The 26,604-nt window shown below is 45.0% G+C and overlaps 1 protein-coding gene across 7 annotated transcripts in view; it reads right to left on the bottom strand.

The window, feature by feature from the left end:
• The window catches only part of LOC110499894 (epiphycan), a 27,736-nt gene extending 1,132 nt beyond the window's left edge, over positions 1-26,604 (bottom strand). The window contains exons 1-9 of one of the 7 annotated variants that reach the window (XM_090213668.1): positions 26,299-26,578; positions 22,179-22,377; positions 6,004-6,166; positions 5,026-5,565; positions 4,374-4,523; positions 1,899-2,000; positions 827-985; positions 512-714; positions 212-307 (exon numbers count right to left, since the gene is read on the bottom strand). In XM_090213668.1, the coding sequence (XP_090069794.1) occupies positions 212-307; positions 512-714; positions 827-985; positions 1,899-2,000; positions 4,374-4,523; positions 5,026-5,565; positions 6,004-6,166; positions 22,179-22,370 (1,605 nt within the window). In that variant the 5' untranslated portion in view covers positions 22,371-22,377; positions 26,299-26,578. Of the gene's footprint in view, positions 1-211; positions 308-511; positions 715-826; positions 986-1,898; positions 2,001-4,373; positions 4,524-5,025; positions 5,566-6,003; positions 6,167-22,178; positions 22,378-26,070 lie in introns of all 7 variants that reach the window. The other 6 variants (XM_036957153.2, XM_090213670.1, XM_090213671.1 and 3 more) reach the window with 6 other exon arrangements.

Raw genomic sequence — 26,604 nt, 5'->3', positions numbered from 1 at the left:
AAGTACATTTTAAATATACAACACTTTCCCCTAATAACTGAAACTGATGGAGTATTGGCCAGAATGTTTTGAAACAGCTTGCAGATAGAGGGGATATGGTGGTCAGTTGAGCAAAAATCCCTCTAACCACCACCAGTGTACAGTATGGAGGTAATCCTATGGTTCTCACATCACCCACAAGAGGGCAGTAATGAGGCAGGAGTGCAGGTACCTGTAGGTGCAGAGAGCGCAGGCTGTCCGGTAAGGGCACAGGGATGTGGTCGATGTGGTTGTCTGTTAGGTACAGGTACAGCAGACCCGTCATGTCCTAAACAAAACACAGTGTTTACATTTAGAGTGGAGTCATTTATGCCAGACAGTCTCAATACATAGCTGTTTTTGTTTCATCCCAGCACTCACACATGATTCAACTCATCAAGGGCTTGGTGATTAGTCCATTAGGGGAATCAAATGTGATAATGCTGGGAAAAAGCAAATACATCGTTTGTGATCCTTGTCAGACCTTACATACCTTGAAAGCCTCTTTGTGGATGCCTGTGGCGCCAATGTTGTTGTGGCTGGCGTCGATGAGGGTCATCACGGGCGGAAGGGCAGGCAGCTGTGACACGCCGTTCTCACGGAGCACCAGCTCCTCCAGCACGGGCAGGCCGGAGAATGCATCATCAGCGATGGATGCAATCTCGTTGGCGGTCAAGTCGATCCTCTTCAGCTTGTCTGCAAGAGAGAGAAGGTAAAGTACTCAGACTTCCACGTGGTTTCATTAATTGAAACAGCCATTGAACAGCAGGAAATCTCACAGGCTGTGCCTTTAACATGTGACACCTACTCATCTGAGCAAAGTCGCCCTTGTTGATCTTGGTGATGCGGTTGTAGCGGGCGTAGAAGTGAGTGGTCTCTTTGGGGAGAGGCGGCACGCTCGTCAGCTTCACATCATCACAGTAGACAGAACCACCCAGACAGGTGCACAGCAGGCAGGTAGGCATACCTGGGACAGACAGACAGGACAAGGAAGTAAGAAGGAGGTAGGCGATACACTTGAGAGAACAGTTGATAGGTCTGAAATGTTGTGTGATGAAGTTTAGGCCACCAGCCTTCGATGCAGTAACAATGGGTTTGTAGAATGGTGGAGACGTGCACTCAGTGTTGATATGATTTGTTTGTTTTACCTCTTGCATCAAGAAATGTTGTCAAGTCTGGATTGGATACAGCTTTTGATGTGACCAAGGTGTGCACATTATGAGAGTTGTTGCTGAGGTGCTATGGTTGAGGTGTAGTGCATTCCCAATGTTAGACATATTGTGTTAATGGTGTTCGGGACAGGTTATAACACAGACGTTTGGTGAAGGTGACGATAACAGATGTTATAGACTCATATCTGTATTATTGACTTGTTAATTGTTTACTCCATGTGTAACTCTGTGTTGTCTGTTCACACTGCTATATATGCTTTATCTTGGCCAGGTCGCAGTTGCAAATGAGAACTTGTTCTCAACTAGCCTACCTGGTTAAATAAAGGTAAAATAAATAAATGAAATAAATAAAATATCATAGAGCAACTTGATAGTAAACACATGATACAGACAGACACATGACAGTGTTTGTGACAGGTAAGGACAAGACATTGTGTAACGGACATTACAGATACATATGGCTTCAACACAGTTTGTGGTCAGTTTTAACAGGAGGCACATAAGATTCAATAACCCTATTCAATCAAAACCAGGGTTTCTGGGGTGAAATGGAAGAGACAACTCATATAAAGATATGAGAAAATATGTTTCGATATGAGAATGTGATAGACCCCATATACTGTATAGTGAAGTAGAATAGACCCTATAACCCCAGAAGCCTGGTTACAGGTTTTGATTGAATAGTTAGTGTTTGTGCTGGATACTGACCTTTAATGTCCAAGTCAACCTCTGGCAACCCAGAGCCCCCTGAGCCTACTGTACCTCCAGACTCCTGAGGGGTTTTCGGAGTAGTCAGGAGCACTTCCTCCTCTTGTTAGAGATAGAGATGAGGTAGGAGACAGGTTGGAAACAGCATGGACAGTGACACGACAACAAGTGCTGTTTGCCACGGTGAGAAGTCACAAATAGCAAGGGAGTTGTGTTGTTGTCGTTGTTTATGACACATTTAACTGATTAAATTAGGTAATAGTTAAATGGAATCTTGGGAATGGAATTATGTTATGTTATGTTGATATATGTTTGATATATGTTTAATATAAATACAGTTGAAATACAGTTGAAGTTGGAAGTTTACATACACTTAGGTTGGAGTCATTAAAACTCGTTTTTCAACCACTCCACAAATGTCTTGTTAACAAACTATAGTTTTGGCAAGTTGGTTAGCACTTCTACTTTGTGCATGACACAATTCATTTTTCCAACAATTGTTTACAGACAGATTATTTCACTGTATCTCAATTCCAGTGGGTCAGAAGTTTACATGCTGTCACGCCCTGGCCTTAGTATTTTGTGTTGTCTTTATTATTTTGGTCAGGCCAGGGTGTGACATGGGTTATTTATGTGGTGTGTTTTGTCTAGGGTTTTTTGTAGGTTATGGGATTGTGGTGTAGTATAGTTGTCTAGAAAAGTCTATGGTTGCCTGGAGTGGTTCTCAATCAGAGGCAGGTGTTTATCGTTGTCTCTGATTGGGAACCATATTACGTTTAGTGTTTTGTACCGGAAGAAAACCTTAACACATGCACTAAATTGACTGTGCCTTTCTTTAAACAGATTAGAAAATTCCACAAAATTTTGTCAAGGCTTTAGAAGCTTCTGATAGGCTAGTTGACATAATTTGAGTAAATTGGAGGTGTACTTGTGGATGTATTTCAAGGCCTACCTTCAAACTCAGTGCCTCTTTGCTTGGCATCATGGGAAAGTCAAAATAAATCAGCCAAGACATCAGAAAAAAAACTGTAGACCTCCACACGTCTAGTTCATCCTTGGGAGCAATTTCCAAATGCCTGAAGGTACCACGTTCATCTCTACAAACATAAGTACGCAAGTATAAACACCATGGGACCACGCAGCTGTCTTACCGCTCAGGAAGGAGATGCTTTCTGTCTCCTAGAGATGAACGTACTTTGGTGCGAAAAGTGCAAATCATTCCCAGAACAACAGCAAAGGACCTTGTGAAGATGCTGGAGGAAACAGGTACAAAAGTATCTATAGCCACATTAAAACGAGTCCTATGTCGACATAACCTGAAAGGCCGCTCAGTAAGGAAGAAGCCACTGCTCCAAAACCGGCATAAAAAACCTAGACTACGGATTGCAACTGCACATGGGGACAAAGATCATACTTTTTGGAGAAATGTCCTCTGGTCTGATGAAACAAAAATAGAACTGTTTGGCCATAATGACCATTGTTATGTTTGGAGGAAAAAGAGGGAGGCTTGCAAGCCAAGGAACACCATCCCAACAGTGAAGCACGGGGGTGGCAGCATCATGTTGTAGGGATGCTTTGCTGCAGGAGGGACTGGTGCACTTCACAAAATAGATGGCATCATGAGAAGGAAAATTATGTGGATATATTGAAGCAACATCTCAAGACATCAGTCAGGAAGTTAAAACTTGGTCGCAAATGGATCTTCCAAATGAACAATGACCCAAGCATACTTCCAAAGTTGTGGCAAATGGCTTAAGGACAACAAAGTCAAGATATTGGAGTGGCCATCACAAATCCCTGACCTCAATTCCATAGAAAATTTGTGGGCAGAACTGAAAAAGCTTGTGCGAGCAAGGAGGCCTACCAACCTGACTCAGTTACACCAGCTCTGTCAGGAGGAATGGGCCAAAATTCACCCAACTTATTGTGGGAAGCTTGTGGAAAGCTACGCAAAACATTTGACCCAAGTTAAACAATTGAAAGGCAATGCTATCAAATACTAATTTAGTGTATGTAAACTTCTGACCCAATGAGAATGTGATGAAAGAAATAAAAGCTGAAATAAATCAATTTCTACTATTATTCTGACGTTTCACATTCTTAAAATAAAGTGGTGATCTTAACTTACCTAAGAATTTTTACTCTGATTAAATGTCAGGAATTGTGAAAAACTGAGTTTAAATGTATCTGGCTAAGGTGTATGTAAACCTTCTCCTTTAACTCTAGGTACATTGGAACAGTTTTCTTAGCTGGAATTGGAGATTCATACTTGTCAACCACAAATCCTTTGAAAAGCATCTCTTGACCAGATTATTTGGTCACCTCCTCTTGTCCAAATACGGACATGGCAGCAGAGCATGCTTTATGCTCAAAGTTTTTGGGACCTTTACCCCTGTTATCGTTACACACATGATATGATGGGTTAATACCATAGAGATCTGTTTTCTTATTGTTTCTTTGTTTGGTGGTACTGACCTTCAGGGTCAGGGATTAATGTGACCTCTGACCCACCAGAGTCGGAGTCCCCAGGCCCTGAGGCCCCTGAGGTGCCAGAGGCCCCAGACTCCCCAGAAGCACCCGATGCCTCCTGGGGGGTAGTGTCAGGAATGAGGGGCAGCTCCTCCTCTTATTAGAGCCAAGGGGAGGGGTTAGGAGACAGGTTAGTGCTTCTCGTGGGATGGGATGGACTGTCAATCAACAATCATTCAATCAGCCAATCAATCAATCATTCTCAAACATGGTTTGACAGTGGGTTAGGTTGACAATGATTAGGAACTTATGGTATGTAAATGCAATGACAATGGTAGGACAATGAGTGACGTTTACAATGACAATGGTTGGACAATGAGTGATGTTTACAATGATAATGATACTGTAAGTGACAAAGCAATTACACAGGGTTTACAATGACGACAAGTAGCAAGTCACAAGAAAGCATTATCAATCCACATTTAACCAGCACAAAGCAGTTAAATGAAAAGGCAAATTTAGAAATGCAATGAAATCCCATATAGTCTTAGCGTATCAATCAGTGCTTGGAACTGTACTAGGTTCACAAGGCCACTATAGGCCCAACCAACTATCTGTATACTTCTACAGTGTAGTCTGTATACGTATAGGTACTGACCTCCAGATATAAGTATTATTCCTGAGTCCCCGGAACCTCCAGAACCCCCAGTACTGGAACCCAATATGACCCCGGAACCCCCTGAGCCTAGGAGGGTGCCGGATCCTCCAGAGTCACGGGAACCAAGATCTCCGGAACCCCCAGAGCCTCCAGAACCAAGGTCCCCAGAACCCCCAGAGCGTCCAGAACCAAGGTCCCCGGAACCCACAGAGCCTCCGGATCCAAGGTCCCCGGAACCCACAGAGCCTCCGAATCCAAGGTCCCCGGAACCCACAGAGTCTCCGGAACCCACAGAGTCTCCGGAACCAAGGACCCTGGAACCCCCAGAACCAAGATCCCCAGAACCTGCTGAACCAATTTCCCTGGAACCCCCTGTGCCTCCAGAAACCAAAAGGTCCCCAGAACCGGAAGCCAAAAGGTCTCCAGAACCCCCAGAACCTCCGGAAACCCCAGAGCCACCGGAACCTCCAGAACCCGTGGAACCCCCAAAGTCCCCGGAGATATGAAGAATGTCAATGGGACTCAGGCGCAGCTCCTCCTCTTGTTAGAGACAAGATTAGGTGTTAGAAGAGACAGGTTAGAGCACAGTGGACCATGATTCAGTTTAGGGCTAGTGAGTCATGTTTACAATGATGATTAGGTGACATTACAAAAAGTTTATGAGATTTATGGTTGAGTATCACACATTTAACTAATGTCAGACAGTTAAATGGAACTCATGCATTTGGAAATGACGAAGGATGATTGTAAAAAGGGGTCGATTTGCATGGGTAGGCGTTAAGAGGGAAGGTTGTGTGTTATGTATCACTGTCAGTACTGGACACATACCTTCCTCTCCCTGTGTGTATGGACTCATAGTGTGAGGTGACAGAGTGGATGTGCTGTGGGTGTGTGTATACAGACCTCCCTGTGTATGGGCTCATAGTGTGAGGTGACATGGTGTATGTGCTGTGGGTGTGTGTATGTGTGTATACAGACCTCCCTGTGCGTCGGGGCCCATGAGTACCCCAGACCCCCCTGAGCCTTGGGGGATGAGCTGGGGTGTTAGGGGCAACTCCTCCTGCTCTTCCTCCTCCAGTGATGCAGGGCCCCCAGGGCCAGGGTAGTTATAATCCGGTGGGGCCAGTGTGCCAATCTCTATCTGTGGGAAAGACAGCGACAGAGGGAGTCATTGCTAATGCAGGAGGTGCGCCACCAGAGAGCGCCAGAGACCACCAGAGACCGCCAGAGACAACCAGAGACCGCCAGAGACCACCAGAGACAACCAGAGAGCGCCAGAGAGCGCCAGAGACCACCAGAGACTGCCAGAGACAACCAGAGACCGCCAGAGACCGCAAGAGACAACCAGAGACCACCAGAGACAACCAGAGACCACCAGAGAGCGCCAGAGAGCACCAAAGAGCGCCAGAGACAACCAGAGAGCGCCAGAGACCACCAGAGACCACCAGAGACCACCAGAGAGCCCCAGAGAGCACCAAAGAGCGCCAGAGACAACCAGAGAGCGCCAGAGACCACCAGAGAGCGCCAGAGACCATCAGAGAGCGCCAGAGACCGCCCGAGAGCGCCCGAGAGCGCCCGAGAGCGCCAGAGAGCGCCAGAGACCACCAGAGAGAGCCAGAGACCACCAGAGAGCGCCAGAGAGAGTCAGAGACCACCAGAGAGCGCCAGAGACCACCAGAGAGCGCCAGAGAGCACCAGAGACCACCAGAGACCACCAGAGAGCGCCAGACACCACCAGAGAACGCCAGTGAGCACCAGAGATCACCAGAGAGCAGTAGCCTCACTTACTGAGTAACCGGAGGCTTCAAAAGCCACTGTCGCTCATAGACCGGAAGCTCTACGTCTTTTGGTCCAGCCGTGCAGAGTGTGAAGCACTGATTTTGAGTTCAATATCAATAATCATCTCATCAGTACCCAATTTATGTCACAGGACAACGTTATGTATGACCATGCTCAATAGGCAATAAATCTTAACAGCGACCAAACAGGAATGAAATGTTTGGATACAACACGAGTAGCTAAAGAATGCCCAGGAAAAGGACCAGGGACATGAGGACTTCTAGACATCCTGACTTCTACCGTTCAGAGAGAATAGAAGATCCAGAGACAGTTATTGTATCAGTCATTCACAGGTGTAGCTTAACAGGGGCACCTCAGGGCTATGCTGTTTCACCTATGACATTTATGTACAGATGACTGAAGAAGCAACCAGGAACGGAGACACATCATTGTGCATGCAGATTACTCAGTCATGATAAACCTCCTAAATGATCATGACACTGGTAATGGCCAAGTAGTGGAGGACTTGGTATATTGCTTAATATCTACAGGTGATTGTTGAAAAAAAATTGACGACATGAATATTGATTTGAGGAAGACCCTCAAGGGTTGCCCTCCCCCCAAATATCCCAGCCAGGAATTGGAAAATGTGGATACAAATGTCTGGGTGCAATTTCGGACCACAAACTGAGATGAGAGAAGAATACAAGTGCAATCTGGGTAAAGGCACAACATAAAGGGTTTTTAGTGGGGAAACTCCACCTTCCAACCAAGGAAACAAGACTATTCTCACCCTGTTTTACAGATATTTTATTACAGATTTCTCACTGATACCACATTCACCACGGTCTGTTGGTTTGTAAACATAACTGTAAAATGTTTGGTCAAAATTAACAGGATTATTTACCTTGATTTAACTAGGCAAGTTAAGTACAAATTCTTATTTTCAATGACGGCCTAGGAACAGTGGGTTAACTGCCTGTTCAGGGGTAGAACGACAGATTTGTACCTTGTCAGCTCAGGAATTTGAATTTGCAACCTTCTGGTTACTAGTCCAACGCTCTAACCACTAGGCTACCCTGCCGCCTAGGATAGTGAGCATCAGTTCAAACATCACAGGTGTGGCACAAACCAACTTTTCGCCACTATACAATAGGAACGTCCTCTAAAAATGAAACATCATTTTCATTAAAGGGGAAGTTCAGTATTTTACAATTTTATGTAAGAAACTTCCTCACCCTAAAAGTAGTCTATGGATCAGGGGAAACCGTAATCCATGTTTGTTTTTTTCAATTTGTAAAGACGTTTTCAGTGTGCCGAACCATTCGACAACTTGTAAAATACCGAACTTCCCTTTTAACTGACAGTTGTGGGTCTTCAACTTGGGGAGTGCATAACCTGTTTATAACCTGTTTATAACCTGTTTATAACCTGTTTCATAACCTGTTTCATGACCTGTTTATAACCTGTTTATAACCTGTTTATAACCTGTTTCATAACCTGTTTCATGACCTGTTTATAACCTGTTTATAACCTGTTTCATAACCTGTTTATAACCTGTTTATAACCTGTTTCATAACCTGTTTCATGACCTGTTTATAACCTGTTTATAACCTGTTTATAACCTGTTTATAACCTGTTTCATAACCTGTTTCATAACCTGTTTCATAACCTGTTTATAACCTGTTTCATGTGGAATGATGACCACAGCAGGTGTTTGGTTTGTTTAGAAAGCAAATAAACAGTCACACTACAAGGTAGGCCTACATCTAAAGAAAATCTCCAAAACTCAGTCACATCTTATCCTGTTGACCTTCACCTCTCCATGTTCTCACACTCCTCAGAACCCAATGAGGTGTGTGTGTGTGTGCCAGAATGTCAAAGCATTTCGGCTGAAATTTACCAAACAGACAGCCGAAATATTTAATGTCAAGAGGACATTTTGAAATCCTAACGACACACTTTCCAGAAGCGGTCTTTGGCTGTAAGAGGGCCCCCATAGTATGTTCTGATAGTGCCTCACAGCAAAGCACGACACACTCATTGTTTTAATACCAGTTATGATATCAACTGCATCTTTCTACTGTGCTTTAAGCTATACATCTCACCTCCTAAACAGATGAACATAATGCAACACTTCCAACACAGCTACATGTTCCTATGTTATGTAATGTGGAAGAGAGGGGTAAGAACTGTCATTCTTGTTTTGTTTGTTAGATGTTATGTCTGGCCTATGCCACCTGACTACAGTGCATTTTCTTGCATGTAAAGCAAATATCTGAAAATCAGACAATAAAGAAATATCTACTCTGAACTAATGTTAAGAATGTGATAGACACTTTAAGGGCCTTCATTGTCCTTGCTATTCAGCAAACCACCAGAGTAATTCCATGCAGTTCTATTATTAGCCACACAGGGGCGCTGAAACCCCACAATGTGCAAAAGGTAATATCTGACTCTCTTACACCCATGGGCTGATCCTATCTTCCAAAAGAGGGAATGGTCCTTGTGGAACCAAGAGACACATGGTAGCTGCAAAAATGCATATTTCACTCCACTTCTCTCAACCAATGTTGAGAGAAGCTGTCCATCGACTTTCACTCCGTGTCAGGCAGATTCCTAACCTGAGGTAGCCTGAGACTTACCTAAAGGCAACTCACCACAGATTCCTAACCTGAGGTAGCCTGAGACTTACCTAGAGGCAACTCTCCACAAAGTGTATGTTGCTGTATAATGAAGTTCCTAAAAGTAGATACACATTTAGATGCATGGAAAGGCATGTACAGTAAAATGGGGACGTTTGTAAACGTAGCCACGTAGAACGGGTATGAAATTGAAAATGCACGTTTTTGAGAGTTTGGGAGTGGCAGAGTTTATGAGACAACAAGGTAGGCCTTTGAGTAGTCTTGCACAGAGTTAGTTTGCTTGCTGCTGATGCCCCTCCTCCTCCCCCCAAAAAGCAAACATACAAACTCGGGGGAAACGAGAGGCGAAAGCTTGGCTACCAAAAAAAAACCCAACTCTGGGAAACAACGTGGGAATACAAAATGTGCAGAGAGAGAGTTTTGAAGTTCCATAATGTGAAATAGAGGAGCTGATTTGAAGCATACAGATCTTTCTGTGCAGCATTGCCTTCTTGCTCTCTCACAAACATTATTTTCTGGTCTCGCCAATGCATCTCTTTAGAAACTTCACAACTCTAGAGAGATCTATGCATAATACCACCACTCTTCCAAACCAAGCTGTGACACCATTAAACACGTCACGAAACCAACCAAGGAATCGCATTTACCACAAAGTCCTAGCCTCACAGAATAGTTTATATGTTAGGTCATTGTCAGAGTGTATACCACACATGATCACCCATTTGGATGTAGTTTATTTGAACAGATAAAACCAGTAAGTTAAAACAATGTGCAGGAAGAGGCTGAATGGGTTTGTCTAGGAGTCTTCTAGTTGTCAGACAATATCAGACTTGTTTAGGTCCAAGAAGATATACAATGGAACCCAAAACCGGCAAATGGAATGAATAACTTTAGAATATGTATATTGGTACTCCATGCACATAGGGGTGAAGTGGTATGTTGGAAAGTGCTTCTTTACATATAAACAATAATTTTAAACAAATACAGTGCATTCGGGAAGTATTTGTACCCCTTCCGTTGTTTCACATTTTGTTACATTACAGCCTTATTCTAAAATGAATTCAATATTTTTTTTCTCATCAATCTATACACAATACCCCATAATGAAAAAGCATTTTTTGGTGTGGAATTTTTAGCAAATGAATAATAAAAAAAACACAGAAAATACCTTATTTACATAAGTATTCAGACCCTTTGCTATGAGACTCGAGATTGAGCACAGGTGCATCCTGTTTCCATTGATCATCCTTTGAGATGTTTCTACAATTTGATTGTAGTCCACCTGTGGTAAATTCAATTGATTGGACATGATTTGGAAAGGCACACACCTGTCTATATAAGGTCCCACAGTTGACAGTGCATGTCATAGCAAAAACCAAGCCATGATGTCGAAGGAATTGTCCATAGAACTCTGAGAAAGGATTGTGTCGCGGCACAGATCTCGGAAGGGTACCAAAACATGTCTGCAGCATTGAAGGTCCCCAAAAATACAGTGGCCTCCATCATTCTTAAATGGGAGAAGTTTGGAACCACCAAGGCTCTTCCTAGAGCTGGCCAAACTGAGCAATCAGGGGAGAAGGGCCTTGGTCAGGGAAGTGACCAAGAATCCGATGGTCACTCTGACGGAACTCCAGAGTTCCTCTGTGGAGATGGGAGAACACCAATCAGGCCTTTATGGTAGTGGCCAGACGGAAGCCACTTCTCAGTAAAAGGCACATGACAGACCTCTTGGAGTTTGTCAAAAGGCACCTAAAGACTCTCAGACCATGAGAAACAACATTATTTGGTCTGATGAAACCAAGAATGAACTATTTGGCCTGAATGCCAAGGGTCACATCTGGAGGAAACCTGGCACCATCCCTACATTGAAGCATGGTGGTGGCAGCGTCATGCTGTGGGGATGTTTTTCAGCGGCAGGGACTGGGAGACTAGTCAGGATTGAGGGAAAGATGAATGGAGAAAAGTACAGAGAGATCCTTGATGACAACCTGCTCCAGAGCGCTCAGGACCTCAGACAGACGCAAGGTTTCACCTTCCAACAGGACAACAACCCTAAGCACACTGCCAAGACAACGCAGGAGTGGCTTTGGAACAAGTCTCTGAATGTCCTTGAGTGGCCCAGCCAAAGCCCGGACCTGAACCCGATCGAACATCTCTGGAGAGACCTGAAAATAGCTGTGCAGCAACGCTTCCCACCCAACCTGATAGAGCTTGAGAGGATCTTCAGAGAAGATTGGGAGAAACTTCCCAAATACAGGTATGCCTAGCTTGTCGCATCATTCCCAAGACCCGAGGCTGTAATCACTGACAAAGGTGCTTCAACAAAGTATTGCGTAAAGGGTCTGAATACTTATGTAAATGTGATATATATATATATATTTTTTTTTTGATAAGTTAGCAAAAAATGTATACCTGTTTTTGCTTTGTCATTATGGGGTATTGTGTGTAGATTCATGAGGGAAAAACAATTTAATCAATTTTAGAATAAGGCCATAAAGTAACAAAATGTGGAAAAAGTCAAGGGGTCTGATTACTTTCCGAACGCACAGTATGGGTTCAATGGCAGGCATATGGGACTGTACACACATGTACATCTGTATACATACGTTCCATCTGCCTTTGTGTAATGTTCTGTGTGTCTTTCTCAGGGCCCACTGCCGCTCTCTACAAAGGCCAACTTCGCTCAATGATGGCTTCATGATAACACAAGATACATTGCAGCAACACTGCAAAAAATGTCAATCTTACCTAGATTTTTCTGTTTGAGATAAGGAAGTAAAAATGACTTGTTTCTCTCACTCACCCAGAAAATGCATTTACTTTTTTTGGTTGATTTAGCTTCCCCAGGAAATACAAGATAATTCAGACTTGTTTCAATCCTGCCAGTGGACTAAAATAATTTACCTTGGTAAGACATCAAGTTAATGCATTCTAATGGTAAGAAATACATTTTGCAGAGCGCTTGTTTGCAATATGTTGTCCATTGAAAGGCTTTCTGCTATAAAGCTTGGTGACCTAGTTACACGTGATGAAGGACTTAAACACTTGCTTAGCTCCCTGGGCTCACGTTTAGGGTTTAGCTAAGTGGGCTAATAGGGACTTGTGGTGCCCAGATGACACGACATAAGTTGATGAAAACACTAATCCCTGTCCATGTGCAGCAACTGCCAATCACAAAGTCATAGGTCACCTGAGCAATCAGAGGTACAACATTTTAGATGAGCTTGATTGAACTTGAAATTTGAACTTTTAGGACTATTCTATTGGTTCTATTGTAATGGGAAAACTAAATGAAGTGCAGTTCAGGTATTTGAAAGTGTTTTCCATACCTGGCTGTATTTGACCCAGGTCTGGTATTAACATCTTTAAGGACACCACTAGAGGCTAATAACAATCAGTTATAAACAGAATAAAGCTACACATTTTTATTACATAACTTCACTTGTTTTCCACGAGTGGCCCCTAGCACTGTCTCTAAAGCTGCTATTCTGAAGCTGCTTAGAGGTACCATTTAAATAGACCAAAGAGAGCATTACAAGCTTCTATTTGCATGTTGCTGATGCAATGTGACCTGTGACCTATTCACAACAGACACATACTCTACAGTGCTCTAAACCAAGTCAGCTCCTGTTCTAGGAGTGTCTGCAAAGAGCTTTAAATGCACCAGATCAGTAACTCTGGCCTTGGATTACAGTTTACAGGAGAAAAGTGTGACGCTTCTTAGGGTTAGGGTCAGACGAGCTGCAGAATAAAGAAAGGCAATAGAGAGCTGGAAAGAGAAAGCAGAGATCATAGTTGAGTCTCCTCTGACTTGGTGAGGGAGGACTACTTCCAGTCTGCATGATCCCCTTTCCCACTCTACATCCTTTTTCCTAAATCTGCCCTCTCACCCTTCAGTAGCCAACTGTATCAAGGGAAAGCGCTGCCACACACTAACAAATATTCTATAATCGCACTGAAAATGTTAATCATGTGAGAGCGATCTAGAGTATATTTTCCCCAGCACACACACACCACTGAAGAGAAGGTCTGAAGGGAACTGCTGGAGTTTTCCCTGTCTTCTATCTACACTATTGTCAAGGCTTTGTTTTCTCCTGTATCCGTTTCTCTTTCCCCTGAATCATTCCAAGGCTTTGTTTTCTCCTGTATCAGTTTCTCTTTCCCCTGAATCATTCCAAGGCTTTGTTTTCTCCTGTATCCGTTTCTCTTTCCCCTGAATCATTCCAAGGCTTTGTTTTCTCCTGTATCCGTTTCTCTTTCCCCTGAATCATTCCAAGGCTTTGTTTTCTCCTGTATCCGTTTCTCTTTCCCCTGAATCATTCCAAGGCTTTGTTTTCTCCTGTATCCGTTTCTCTTTCCCCTGAATCATTCCAAGGCTTTTGGATTACATGCACTGTACTCCGTCTGTCCTGTTTATACTGAGGAGAAGAGTTTGAATTGGGACAATGTAAATGAGATGTAATTAGCTGTAATTGCTTGAAATAAATTTATAATAATTTAACAGATGTGATTATCCAAAACAACACACACACACACACACACACACACACACACACACACACACACACACACACACACACACACACACACACACACACACACACACACACACACACACACACACACACACACTCTGCATTAACATCATTAAACTGAGCCATTAGAACATGAGATTGCACATTGATAACCCAGCAGACTAATGAAAGACTACAACATTGTTTTGTACACAGATCCCTCATGTCATAATAGCCAAATGTGCATTGGATTGTGGGACTGACTTGGATGGTGGCATACCACATCGGGTTCAGTTTAAATGGTTTGGCTCAAGAGGAACGAGTCGAAAATCTGATCCCGCTGTTGAGCCTCATGCCAGCCTGACATAGTTTTGGCATTGTGTCTTTGTTACAAAATAAAATAAACGGGAACATTGGCTGAAATGGGCTGTTTTAGTGTTCTCTGGCCAAACCTGCATTGCAGACTAGTTGCATCACATCCAACTTGGGCCGTTGAAGGCTTCTTCTAGCATGGGCAGCGCTCTGTCTGCTCACTCTCCTCTTTCCGCCATTTTGGACTCATTTGGGTGCTTTTTATTGTTCAGATTGTTTAATGTCCGACAGAACCCTCTGGCCCACTTACAAACCTTTGGGTTCTGGCTAGCACAGAGCAGTTTGGCCCATGTTAGCATGCCGATGTCAGACCTGGGCCAAATGTGGGTTAGAATTGAACTTAACAACAAGGGCTATAATATCCTTTGCCACATAGGCCATCGGTATCTACAGGCTACTGTAGAAGGTACTAACACCTCTCACCAACAGAAACGCCACTCATTGACTTTGATCCATACTTGCCATACTAGTTCCATGTCTAATGTAGCTACATTCCTGTCCTAATTGTATCCCTTTCCCAGCCCTTTATGAATACATTGTATGCAAGTGAGTTGAGAGGCTCGAACCCTGCAGCTGTATTTATTTATTTTATTTGTATTTAACATTTATTTAACCAGGCAAGTCAGTTAAGAACAAATTCTCATTTACAATGACGGCCTGCCCCGGCCAAACACGGACGACGCTGGGCCAATTGTGCGCCGCCCTATGGGATTCCCAATCACGTCCGGATGTACTGCTCAATGGATACATTTCAATCTAACCCCCCAGCCCCCCCTCATGCATGTTTTTCTTCTCCCCACAGCCAATTTGAAATATTCTGAAAAATGGGCAGTTTAAACCAGCAGTGACAGTAAATCAGATGTCTCGTTTTGTAACATTGATAAATAACTGATCTAACTGACACATAGACATAAATATCCAGGTGGTAACGGCAGGCTATAGGGCCTGCCCCCTATTGTGGATGAAGGGTTTGACCATGCAAAATGGCATCACGATGAACTGGATAATAAACCCAGAACCAACCAAGTAGTAAACCCAAAGCGGGGAAAGATACACCTGCTTTCAGAGTCAGATTGAGTACTCGAGTCTGACAATTGCATTGTATGCAAGGCTTTTGGATCCTATGGTCTATACTCCATCTGTCCTGTTCATTTTGACAAGAAGAGTTTTCATTGGGCCAATGTAAATGAGATTTAATTAGATGTAATTGCTTGAAATAAAAATGTGGTAATTTAACAAGTGATTATCAGGAGCAACACACACGCACATGCCCACACACACACACACACACACACACACACACACACACACACACACACACACACACACACACACACACTCTCATTAGAGAAAAAAGAGTTATGATATCATTTACACATTGATAAACCAACACACTAATGCAAGACTACAGTATTGTTTGTAGTCTACAATCTAATCCCAAGGGGGGGGGGGGGGGGGATACACCTGCTTTCAGAGGGAAATTGAATACCTGACTGACTAACGATGAAGATTTTCGACATAGATGAATAAAATGTCATTGTATGCATTATTCTCTGTCTGAAGGCATTGTAGCTGAGGAAAAATGTTCACTGAGCCCATCAAGTAATGTCTACAGACACAGCAACGGCAGTATTTGACTCCGAATGCTACACGGCTGTAATAGCCCTAGATGTAATGTAATAATCAGAGTTGAGAAGCATGGAACCTCTAATCCCACGCAAATCAAAACTCAACTTCTCCCTTCTGTTACGGTGAGTGAATGAGGACCCAAAAGCGAATTAACTTAAACAGAGCTTCTTTAATAACCAAACATAGGTAGGCTCAGATAGACCGGCAGATTCCGACAGGACAGGACAAGGTTACAGCAAACATGACGATAGTCTGGTTCAGGCATGAAACACAACAAACAAGAATCCGACAAGGACAGGAACAAAAACAGAGAGAGATATAGAGGACTTAATCAGAGGGAAAAAGGGAACAGGTGGGAAACGGGGTGAATGGGTAGTTAGGAGGAGACAAGGAACAGCTGGGGGAAAGCGGGGGAGAAAAGGTAACCTAATACGACCAGCAGAGGGAGACAGGGTGAAAGGAAAGGACAGAAAGACACAACATGACAATACATGACAGTACCCCCCCACTCACCGAGCGCCTCCTGGCGCACTCGAGGAGGAAACCTGGCGGCAACGGAGGAAATCCTCGATCAGCGCACGGTCCAGCACGTCCCGAGAGGGAACCCAACTCCTCTCCTCAGGACCGTACCCCTCCCAATCTACGAGGTACTGGTGACCACGGCCCCGAGGACGCATGTCCAAAATCCTGCGGACCCTGTAGATGGGTGCGCCCTCGACAAGGATGGGGGGGGGGGGGGGGGGGAGACGAGCGGGGGCGCGAAGAACGGGCTTGATACAGGAGACATGGAAGACCGGGTGGACGCGTCGAAGGTATCGCGGAAGAAGAAGTCGAACTGCGACAGGATTAATGACCCGAGAAATACGGAACGGACCAATGAACCGCGGGGTCAACTTGCGAGAAGCCGTCTTAAGGGGAAGGTTCTGAGTGGAGAGCCAAACTCTCTGACCGCGACAATATCTAGGACTCTTAGTTCTACGCTTATTAGCAGCCCTCACAGTCTGCGTCCTATAACGGCAAAGTGCAGACCTGACCCTCTTCCAGGTGCGCTCGCAACGTTGGACAAAAGCCTGAGCGGAGGGGACGCTGGACTCGGCGAACTGAGATGAGAACAGCGGAGGCTGGTACCCGAGGCTACTCTGAAAAGGAGATAGCCCGGTCGCAGACGAAGGAAGCGAGTTGTGGGCGTATTCTGCCCAGGGGAGCTGTTCTGACCAAGACGCAGGGTTGTGAAAAGAAAGACTGCGTAAGATGCGACCAATAGTCTGATTGGCCCGTTCTGCTTGACCGTTAGACTGGGGGTGAAAGCCGGAAGAGAGACTGACGGAAGCCCCAATCAAACGGCAAAACTCCCTCCAAAATTGAGACGTGAATTGCGGACCTCTGTCCGAAACGACGTCTGACGGAAGGCCATGAATTCTGAAAACATTCTCGATTATGATTTGTGCCGTCTCTTTAGCAGAAGGAAGCTTAGCAAGGGGAATGAAATGAGCCGCCTTAGAGAACCTATCGACAACCGTAAGAATAACAGTCTTCCCCGCTGACGAAGGCAGTCCGGTGACAAAATCTAAGGCGATGTGAGACCACGGTCGAGAGGGAATGGGAAGCGGCCTGAGACGGCCGGCAGGAGGAGAGTTACCGGACTTAGTCTGCGCGCAGACCGAACAAGCAGCCACGAAACGACGCGTGTCATGCTCCCGGGTGGGCCACCAAAAACGCTGGCGAATGGAAGCAAGCGTACCCCGAACGCCAGGGTGGCCGGCTAACTTGGCAGAGTGAGCCCACTGAAGAACGGCCAGACGAGTAGGAACGGGAACGAAAAGAAGGTTCCTAGGACAAGCGCGCGGCGACGGAGTGTGAGTGAGCGCTTGCTTTACCTGCCTCTCAATTCCCCAGACAGTCAACCCGACAACACGCCCCTCAGGGAGAATCCCCTCGGGGTCAGTGGAGGCTACTGAAGAACTGAAGAGACGAGATAAAGCATCAGGCTTGGTGTTCTTAGAGCCCGGACGATAAGAAATCACGAACTCGAAACGAGCGAAAAACAGCGCCCAACGCGCCTGACGCGCATTAAGTCGTTTGGCAGAACGGATGTACTCAAGGTTCCTATGGTCAGTCCAAACGACAAAAGGAACGGTCGCCCCCTCCAACCACTGTCGCCATTCGCCTAGGGCTAACCGGATGGCGAGCAGTTCGCGGTTTCCCACATCATAGTTACGTTCCGACGGCGACAGGCGATGAGAAAAATACGCGCATGGGTGGACCTTGTCGTCAGAGAGGGAACGCTGAGAAAGAATGGCTCCCACGCCCACCTCTGACGCGTCAACCTCGACAACGAACTGTCTAGAGACGTCAGGTGTAACAAGGATAGGAGCGGATGTAAAACGATTCTTGAGGAGATCAAAAGCTCCCTGGGCGGAAACGGACCACTTAAAGCACGTCTTGACAGAAGTAAGGGCTGTGAGAGGAGCTGCCACCTGACCGAAATTACGGATGAAACGACGATAGAAGTTCGCGAAGCCGAGAAAGCGCTGCAGCTCGATGCGTGACTTAGGGGCGGGCCAATCAATGACAGCTTGGACCTTAGCGGGATCCATCTTAATGCCTTCAGCGGAAATAACAGAACCGAGAAATGTGACGGAGGGGGCATGAAAAGTGCACTTCTCAGCCTTCACAAAAAGACAATTCTCTAAAAGGCGCTGGAGGACACGTCGAACGTGCTGAACATGAATCTGGAGTGACGGTGAAAAAATCAGGATATCGTCAAGGTAAACGAAAACAAAGATGTTCAGCATGTCTCTCAGGACATCATTGACTAATGCCTGAAAGACAGCTGGAGCGTTAGCGAGGCCGAAAGGAAGAACCCGGTATTCAAAGTGCCCTAACGGAGTGTTAAACGCCGTCTTCCACTCGTCCCCCTCCCTGATGCGCACGAGATGGTAAGCGTTACGAAGGTCCAACTTAGTGAAAAACCTGGCTCCCTGCAGGATCTCGAAGGCTGAAGACATAAGAGGAAGCGGATAACGATTCTTCACTGTTATGTCATTCAGCCCTCGATAATCTATGCAGGGGCGCAGAGACCCGTCCTTCTTGACAAAAAAAAACCCCGCTCCGGCGGGAGAGGAGGAGGGGACTATGGTACCGGCGTCAAGAGCTACAGACAAATAATCCTCGAGAGCCTTACGTTCGGGAGCCGACAGAGAGTATAGTCTACCCCGGGGGGGAGTGGTTCCCGGAAGGAGATCAATACTACAATCATACGACCGGTGTGGAGGAAGAGAGGCCCTGGACCGACTGAACACCGTGCGCAGATCGTGATATTCCTCCGGCACCCCTGTCAAATCACCAGGCTCCTCCTGTGAAGAAGAGACAGAGGAAACAGGAGGGATAGCAGACATTAAACATTTCACATGACAAGAGACGTTCCAGGAGAGGATAGAATTACTAGACCAATTAATGGAAGGATTATGACAAACTAGCCAGGGATGGCCCAAAACAACAGGTGTAAAAGGTGAACGAAAAATTAAAAAAGAAATGGTTTCGCTATGATTACCAGAAACAGTGAGGGTTAAAGGTAGCGTCTCACGCTGAATCCTGGGGAGAGGACTACCATCCAGGGCGAACAAGGCCGTGGACTCCCTTAACTGTCTGAGAGGAATGTCATGTTCCCGAGCCCAGGTCTCGTCCATAAAACAGCCCTCCGCCCCAGAGTCTATTAAGGCACTGCAGGAAGCTGACGAACCGGTCCAGCGTAGATGGACCGACAAGGTAGTGCAGGATCTTGAAGGAGAGACAGGAGTAGTAGCGCTCACCAGTAGCCCTCCGCTTACTGATGAGCTCTGGCTTTTACTGGACATGAAGTGACAAAATGACCAGCAGAACCGCAATAGAGACAGAGGCGGTTGGTGATTCTCCGTTCCCTCTCCTTAGTCGAGATGCGGATACCTCCCAGCTGCATAGGCTCAGCTCCCGAGCCGGCAGAGGAAGATGGTAGTGATGCGGAGAGGGGGGCAACGGAGAGAGGGGGGCTCCTTTCCACGAGCTCGGTGACGAAGATCAACCCGTCGCTCAATGCGAATAGCGAGTTCAATCAAGGAATCCACGCTGGAAGGAACCTCCCGGGAGAGAATCTCATCCTTTACCTCTGCGCGGAGACCCTCCAGAAGACGAGCGAGCAAGGCCGGCTCGTTCCAGCCACTGGAGGCAGCAAGAGTGCGAAACTCAATAGAGTAGTCTGTTATGGATCGATTGCCTTGACATAGGGAAGACAGGGCCCTGGAAGCCTCCTCCCCAAAAACAGATCGATCAAAAACCCGTATCATCTCCTCCTTAAAGTCCTGATACTGGTTAGTACACTCAGCCCTTGCCTCCCAGATTGCCGTGCCCCACTCACGAGCCCGTCCAGTAAGGAGAGATATGACGTAGGCGACACGAGCAGTGCTCCTGGCGTAAGTGTTGGGCTGGAGAGAAAACACAATATCACACTGGGTGAGGAACGAGCGGCATTCAGTGGGCTCCCCAGAGTAACACGGCGGGTTATTGATTCTGGGCTCCGGAGATTCGAAAGCCCTGGAAGTGGCCGGTGGATCGAGGCGGAGATGGTGAACCTGTTCTGTGAGGTTGGAGACTTGGGTGGCCAGGGTCTCAACGGCATGTCGAGCAGCAGACAATTCCTGCTCGTGTCTGCCTAGCATCGCTCCCTGGATCCCGACGGCTGAGTGGAGAGGATCCGAAGTCGCTGGGTCCATTCTTGGTCGGATTCTTCTGTTACGGTGAGTGAATGAGGACCCAAAAGCGAATTAACTTAAACAGAGCTTCTTTAATAACCAAACATAGGTAGGCTCAGATAGACCGGCAGATTCCGACAGGACAAGGTTACAGCAAACATGACGATAGTCTGGTTCAGGCATGAAACACAACAAACAAGAATCCGACAAGGACAGGAACAAAAACAGAGAGAGATATAGAGGACTTAATCAGAGGGAAAAAGGGAACAGGTGGGAAACGGGGTGAATGGGTAGTTAGGAGGAGACAAGGAACAGCTGGGGGAAAGCGGGGGAGAAAAGGTAACCTAATACGACCAGCAGAGGGAGACAGGGTGAAAGGAAAGGACAGAAAGACACAACATGACAATACATGACACCTTCAACCATTGCTCTTCCTAGAAGAGTTTATTAGATGTCTCTCAAAAACGTTCAAGACTCCCTAGTTTCAGTCCATGCATACAGTACAATCCATCGGTGCCAATCAACCCTTGAGGGGGAGTGAACGAGTGCAGTTTGGAGAGAAGGGGGAGGAAAGGGATACATGGAATTGGGCCAAAGTGACAAGTGTTGAAAACTACAGTCAGCTATGAGCATTCAAACTAATAAGCAGGAAAGCTTTTGAGGTTATATTTGATATTTTGGTCCCAAAAAATAATATTCACATAGAGTTGCTCTTTAAGTGGTCTTTTACAAGTACATTTACAATATGATACAAAAATCTGAAGGTTCTATCTGCGCAAACAGCTGTTCATGTGGTGCTATAAAGTTCTATATGCAATCCAATCACACAATGCTGGGTTGTCAATCAAAAATAATTGTATGTGACTGTATACTTATTGAGTCGTGAAAGAGGAAGACATCACAAAACAGTTCTGAGATCTGGGACTTGAAAATACAAATGATCTCAAAACGATACATTTTGCAGATAAAAACATATAGTCCCAAGTCCTTGGGTCTCGAACTCTTCCAATGTTTCAGTAATACAGATTCCATCATCGAGGCTCAGGATACTGTGGGGTGTAAAGCCATGACAAGTCCCCATCAACAAATTAACACGCCATCTTCCACAAGATCAATGCTTTATCCACCAACTTACATGGCACTTTGACATTGACGTCTGAGTCAGGAAATGGAGCTAGCAAAGTGCAGGCAATATCAACCAAGGCAAAACAGTAATGTGATACGTACAATGTACAAAATTCTAAATAATACATTCACCTTCAAAACATAGGATGTCTGTGATGTGAGGTTCCTCCCTCTTTCACCGACCTGTCATAACTGAGTCAGTGTAAGCTAAAGTATGTCATCTGCTAGTTTCTTTCATCTATTGTGAATGCTTCAAGGACATGTGGATAGAGGGATACATCCTTAAAATGTTCAAACGGGGTCTGAGGTCAAATCTCAGTATCTGTGTCACCCATCCCTCCAATTTCCCCCCAGTATCTTACCTGAGGTTCGTCAATAGTCAGTCCATCTTCATAATCAAAGACATTCGAATTCTCCAAATTCAAGTTTTCTAGATCCACATCATAGTTGGCGCTGTCATACGTGTCGAAATCCACCTGCCGGGCAAATCTGGGGTTGGCCACCACTGCGTTGAGGACGAAGAGTCCCAATATGAGCCCCTCCAACATCCTCATAGTCCACCTGGAAACACAGGACATGTCAACCAAGCACTGAACACAGAGAGCGAGATCATGAACCCTGAACCCAACCTGAACACTGATAAAGAAACATTTTGATAAAGCGTTCATAGTACACAAAGAAGACATATTGATTAAACTTTCAGTATATTTTATTTTACTGAGGAAAAGGGATTTTATATATTTTTTTACTGAGACTTAGATTCAAACATTAGCATAATCTTATGAACCAACAAGTGCTCAGCATATGTGGGATCTCATTCAAGACTGCTGGAAAAGCTATCCAGGTGAAGCTGGTTGAGAGAATGCCAAGAGTGTACAAAGCTGTCATCAAGGCAAAGGGTGGCTAATTGAAGATAAAATAAAATATATTTTGATTTGTTAACACTTTTTTTGGTTACTACATGATTCCATACGTGTTATTTCATAGTTTTGGTGTCTTCAGTATTATTCTACAATGTAGAAAATATTTAAAATAAAGAAAAACCTTTGAATGAGTAGGTGTTCTAAAACTTTTGACTGGTAGTGTGTATGGCAAAGGCTGTATCATCCATCCCCAATCTTCAGAGACAACAAAGGAAGTCACAAATGTCGTTGATATGTCTTCACTAAATGTCATGGTATTCCTACAATGCATATACTGTATATGCAAGACTTTGAATTTCAGAGCGCCAACACACACATTGGAAAGTCACTGCATTAGATACAGCTCTAATAGCCATGGAAACCAATCATATCCAAAGGAAAGGGATTTGTTTGCCCATGTTACAGTACCTGCAGGGCAATTTCATGGTAACAGAGTGATGCTGAGACTAAAATGTATGTCAAACAAAAACCAGTAATTGTAAAGTTAAACAAACCATTCAACTCATTGGATGACTTCTAACAATTTCCACAGAATTTTGTACGAAAACACATTTACTTGAAGAACTTTGGTAACAGAATGGCGGCACCAACAGCACAAACAGTCGTTGTTAACACATTTTGCATCTGCAATGTTCTTCTGGTAAAGGTTTTCTGTTGTTGTGTGGAAATCATTAAAAGTAGTCCTTGTGCATATGGTTTGTTTAACTTTGCAGTCATTGGTTTTTGTATGACAGATTTGAAAGAGTCTCAGCATCACTCTGTTACCAACTGCTTGGGTGTGCTGTGGGTCCGGTTTGGACGTTTGGTTGGTAGAACACATTTTTGAGGTCAGGGAATTCAATATTCATTACCAAGGTACAGACAGCCCAAATAGATGAAATATGAGTCCCCTAAAATCCCCTGAAACCTCCTTCCTTAAAGCCCAGAGCTCACTGTTGTAAGAGGTGGTGGCCATCTTAGTTTTAATCATTGGCTGCCTGTGGTGTGTCAAAGGTGAAGGGTCAGAGTTGATCTGGTAAGTGCTGCTGTACCTGCAATTATATGCAGTGGTGTCGTGGGAACATGTTTTTTTGCTGAATCTTCCCAACACATTGGTTTACAAGGTGCTGGTAAATATGGGTTGTTTCCCCCTGTTCATTCTTTGGGGCATTTTGTCTTACTGCTGAATCACCATTGTTTTTTATTCCCTACTAGAAAATGTCACAACATTTTGACTATGTTATCATAAGAAGTTTTGGTTCACTTGAATTGGTGAACATTTATCATGTGTGCTTTTCCGCTTGTTGTGCAGAAAACTCTGAGTCAGACCTCTCTCTCTCTCTCTCTCTCTCTCTCTCTCTCTCTCTCTCTCTCCTCCTTGGACTCTCTCTCTCCTCTCTCCTCCTTAGCCTTCATACTTAATTCATCACGCACTCCACACAAACAGTAACAATGTCTGACACGACCATCTGTAGGTTATAAAGGACTATCTCTGGACACTATAAAAGACAAAATGCCAATTCCAGACGGACTGTTGGCTGTGAAGATACTGAGAAAATAAAAAGAAAAGGCCAGTCTAAACGATGTTCAGTAGATCATTGACAGCTACATCCTGTAATGTGTAGAAGGACCAGACAGCAACTTGTGAGTGCAGCCTCTACAGTAACACAGGGCCTGACTTTGGACTGAACTGAAACAGGCCGGTCAAAAAAGGCCCTGGAAAACGAGAGGAGAGAGAGTCCTCTAGGCCGGCAGGGAAATGGAGAGCGAGGGGAGAGAGAGAGTCCTCTAGGCCGGCAGGGAAACGGAGAGCGAGGGAAGAGAGAGAGTCCTTTAGGCCGGCAGGGAAACGGAGAGCGAGGGAAGAGAGAGAGGAGTGCGAGAAACGTGGATGAGGCACTGGCCCTCAGGGTTAGCTGGAGAGAGTGAGGGAAAATATCACTGAGAGAGACAGAGAGAGAGAGAGAGAGAGAGATAAAGAGAGAGAGAGAGACAGAGAGAGAGAGAGATAGATAGATAGAGAGAGAGAGAGAGAGAGAGAGAGAGAGACAGAGAGAGAGACAGAGAGAGACAGAGAGAGAGAGAGAGAGAGAGACAGAGAGAGAGAGAGAGGGAGACAGAGAGAGAGAGAGAGAAAGAGCTGACTCGCCTCCTCGGCCTTCACAGAGGTTCTTTATGAGTCCACGTCCCGGCCTGTCTCAGCACTCACACTCACACTCACACTCACACTCACACTCGAAATTCCACCGAGGTTTGTGGACAGGATGGCAGTGAGTTACGATTGCAAGGAAAACCTTCATTCAATGTGCACACACACACTTGCAGACACACACATACACTTAAACACTGACTCACACAAACACCACCCTCACAGAGACACACACACCTAACACACCTATCTTTCAGAAAGAACATTGAGTCTCTATTTTTGGGATGAGTGCTGATAAAAATAAATAAAAAACACCTTATTTTAGTCATAAATCCATTCTTTGTTGATATGAGGTAGAGAGCCATCTAAATGTGAGTTTATACTTCTGCTATTTATAACAGCACACTTTCTACTCTTTATTGGTGCATAGAGGAAGGTCTTGGATCTGTCAGTTTTCAGAAAGTCATGAAACCATGACAACGCATGGCAACGGTGGAAGAGGGTGAAAGAGGGACGATACTAAAGACAGAGGCTTGCTTTTATACACACCATCACAGCACACAGTGTGTGTGTGAGTGTGTGCAGCCTACAGACTTCCTCTGTGTTTTGCTTGGCTCTGCGTTGGGCATTCCTGATATTCAGTGATTTGACAGTTTTTCTTATTCTTCCCAATAGCTGGAAGCAAAGCTGATTTATTTTTGACAGACTTACATGCACAAAATTAGCAGTGAGACTAATTTGTGCAAAACTGAAGAGCCAAAAGTACAGTCAATAAATGTAAATTGAAATTCAGGCAAAATTGGCCCAGTGTTACTAGATCAAAATATGAATAGACCCATTGTCAAATATAATATCTCCAATCTCTTCAACCTGCTGATTCCAATCCAGGGTGCCAATTTCCCCGTCACCACAATGGTTACTAGAAGGGATCAAAAGACTTGGTACAACGCGCTAACAATCCAATTAAAGGATCCAATCAAGAACGTGCATAACTTCATCCCTAAAAAGTACGCCAACCACTGCTCTGTTCAGCATGAAATTTGACATCGGATCAAATGTTAAGGTCTCAATTGAGAACGTGTCAAAGTGCCGTCTCTACTCCTCGAAGTCACCTGCTCGCCCATACCTGAGCGGTCACAATTACCAAGCCAGATGTGCACTAAGCAAGAAATAGGGAAACACTTAATAAATAAATATATTTACTTGATATGATCAGACACTAGACATCCAAACCAAGAATAGATGTTCAAATCCCAAAGCAATAAAAAAATGGAATATCAAAACCTCTATCAGCAATTAGCCAACGTGTCCATGCACTGCACAAACCCCTGTGAACAGCACTGTTTAGAGGGGTTCATTTAGCTAGTGCCTTGCAAATCCTGCATACTAAAACCCATAGCCCATAGTGAAGATAGCACCCAGAAGGCTTACCTCTGTCTCCTGTTTTCTTGAATGGTCCCTTCAGCCTTGATGGAGATGCTGAGGGCTAGGGGACCTGGCCAATGGTAAGAGGTTGCTCAGGGTGCCGGGAAGAGAGAGGGTGGGTGTGTATAAGTGTGTATGTGTGTGTGTGTGTAGGTGTGTATAGGTGTGTATGTGTAGGTGTGTGTAGGTGTGTGTGCTCTGGCAGACCAGAGCAGTGTGCCCTACCTTGCGTGTGAGAAGGTAGGCACTGAGAACGATCGGAGGGGAGCGGATTGCTTTTGGTCACTCGGACTTGGGCTGTGCACCCACCCC

This window comes from Oncorhynchus mykiss, chromosome 21 (genome assembly GCF_057628025.1).
Source record: "Oncorhynchus mykiss isolate SJ-2025 chromosome 21, ASM5762802v1, whole genome shotgun sequence".
Classification (NCBI taxonomy): Eukaryota; Metazoa; Chordata; class Actinopteri; order Salmoniformes; family Salmonidae; genus Oncorhynchus; species Oncorhynchus mykiss.
The sequence above is the reverse complement of the archived record's forward strand: the minus strand, read 5'-3'. Positions and strand labels throughout refer to the sequence as shown.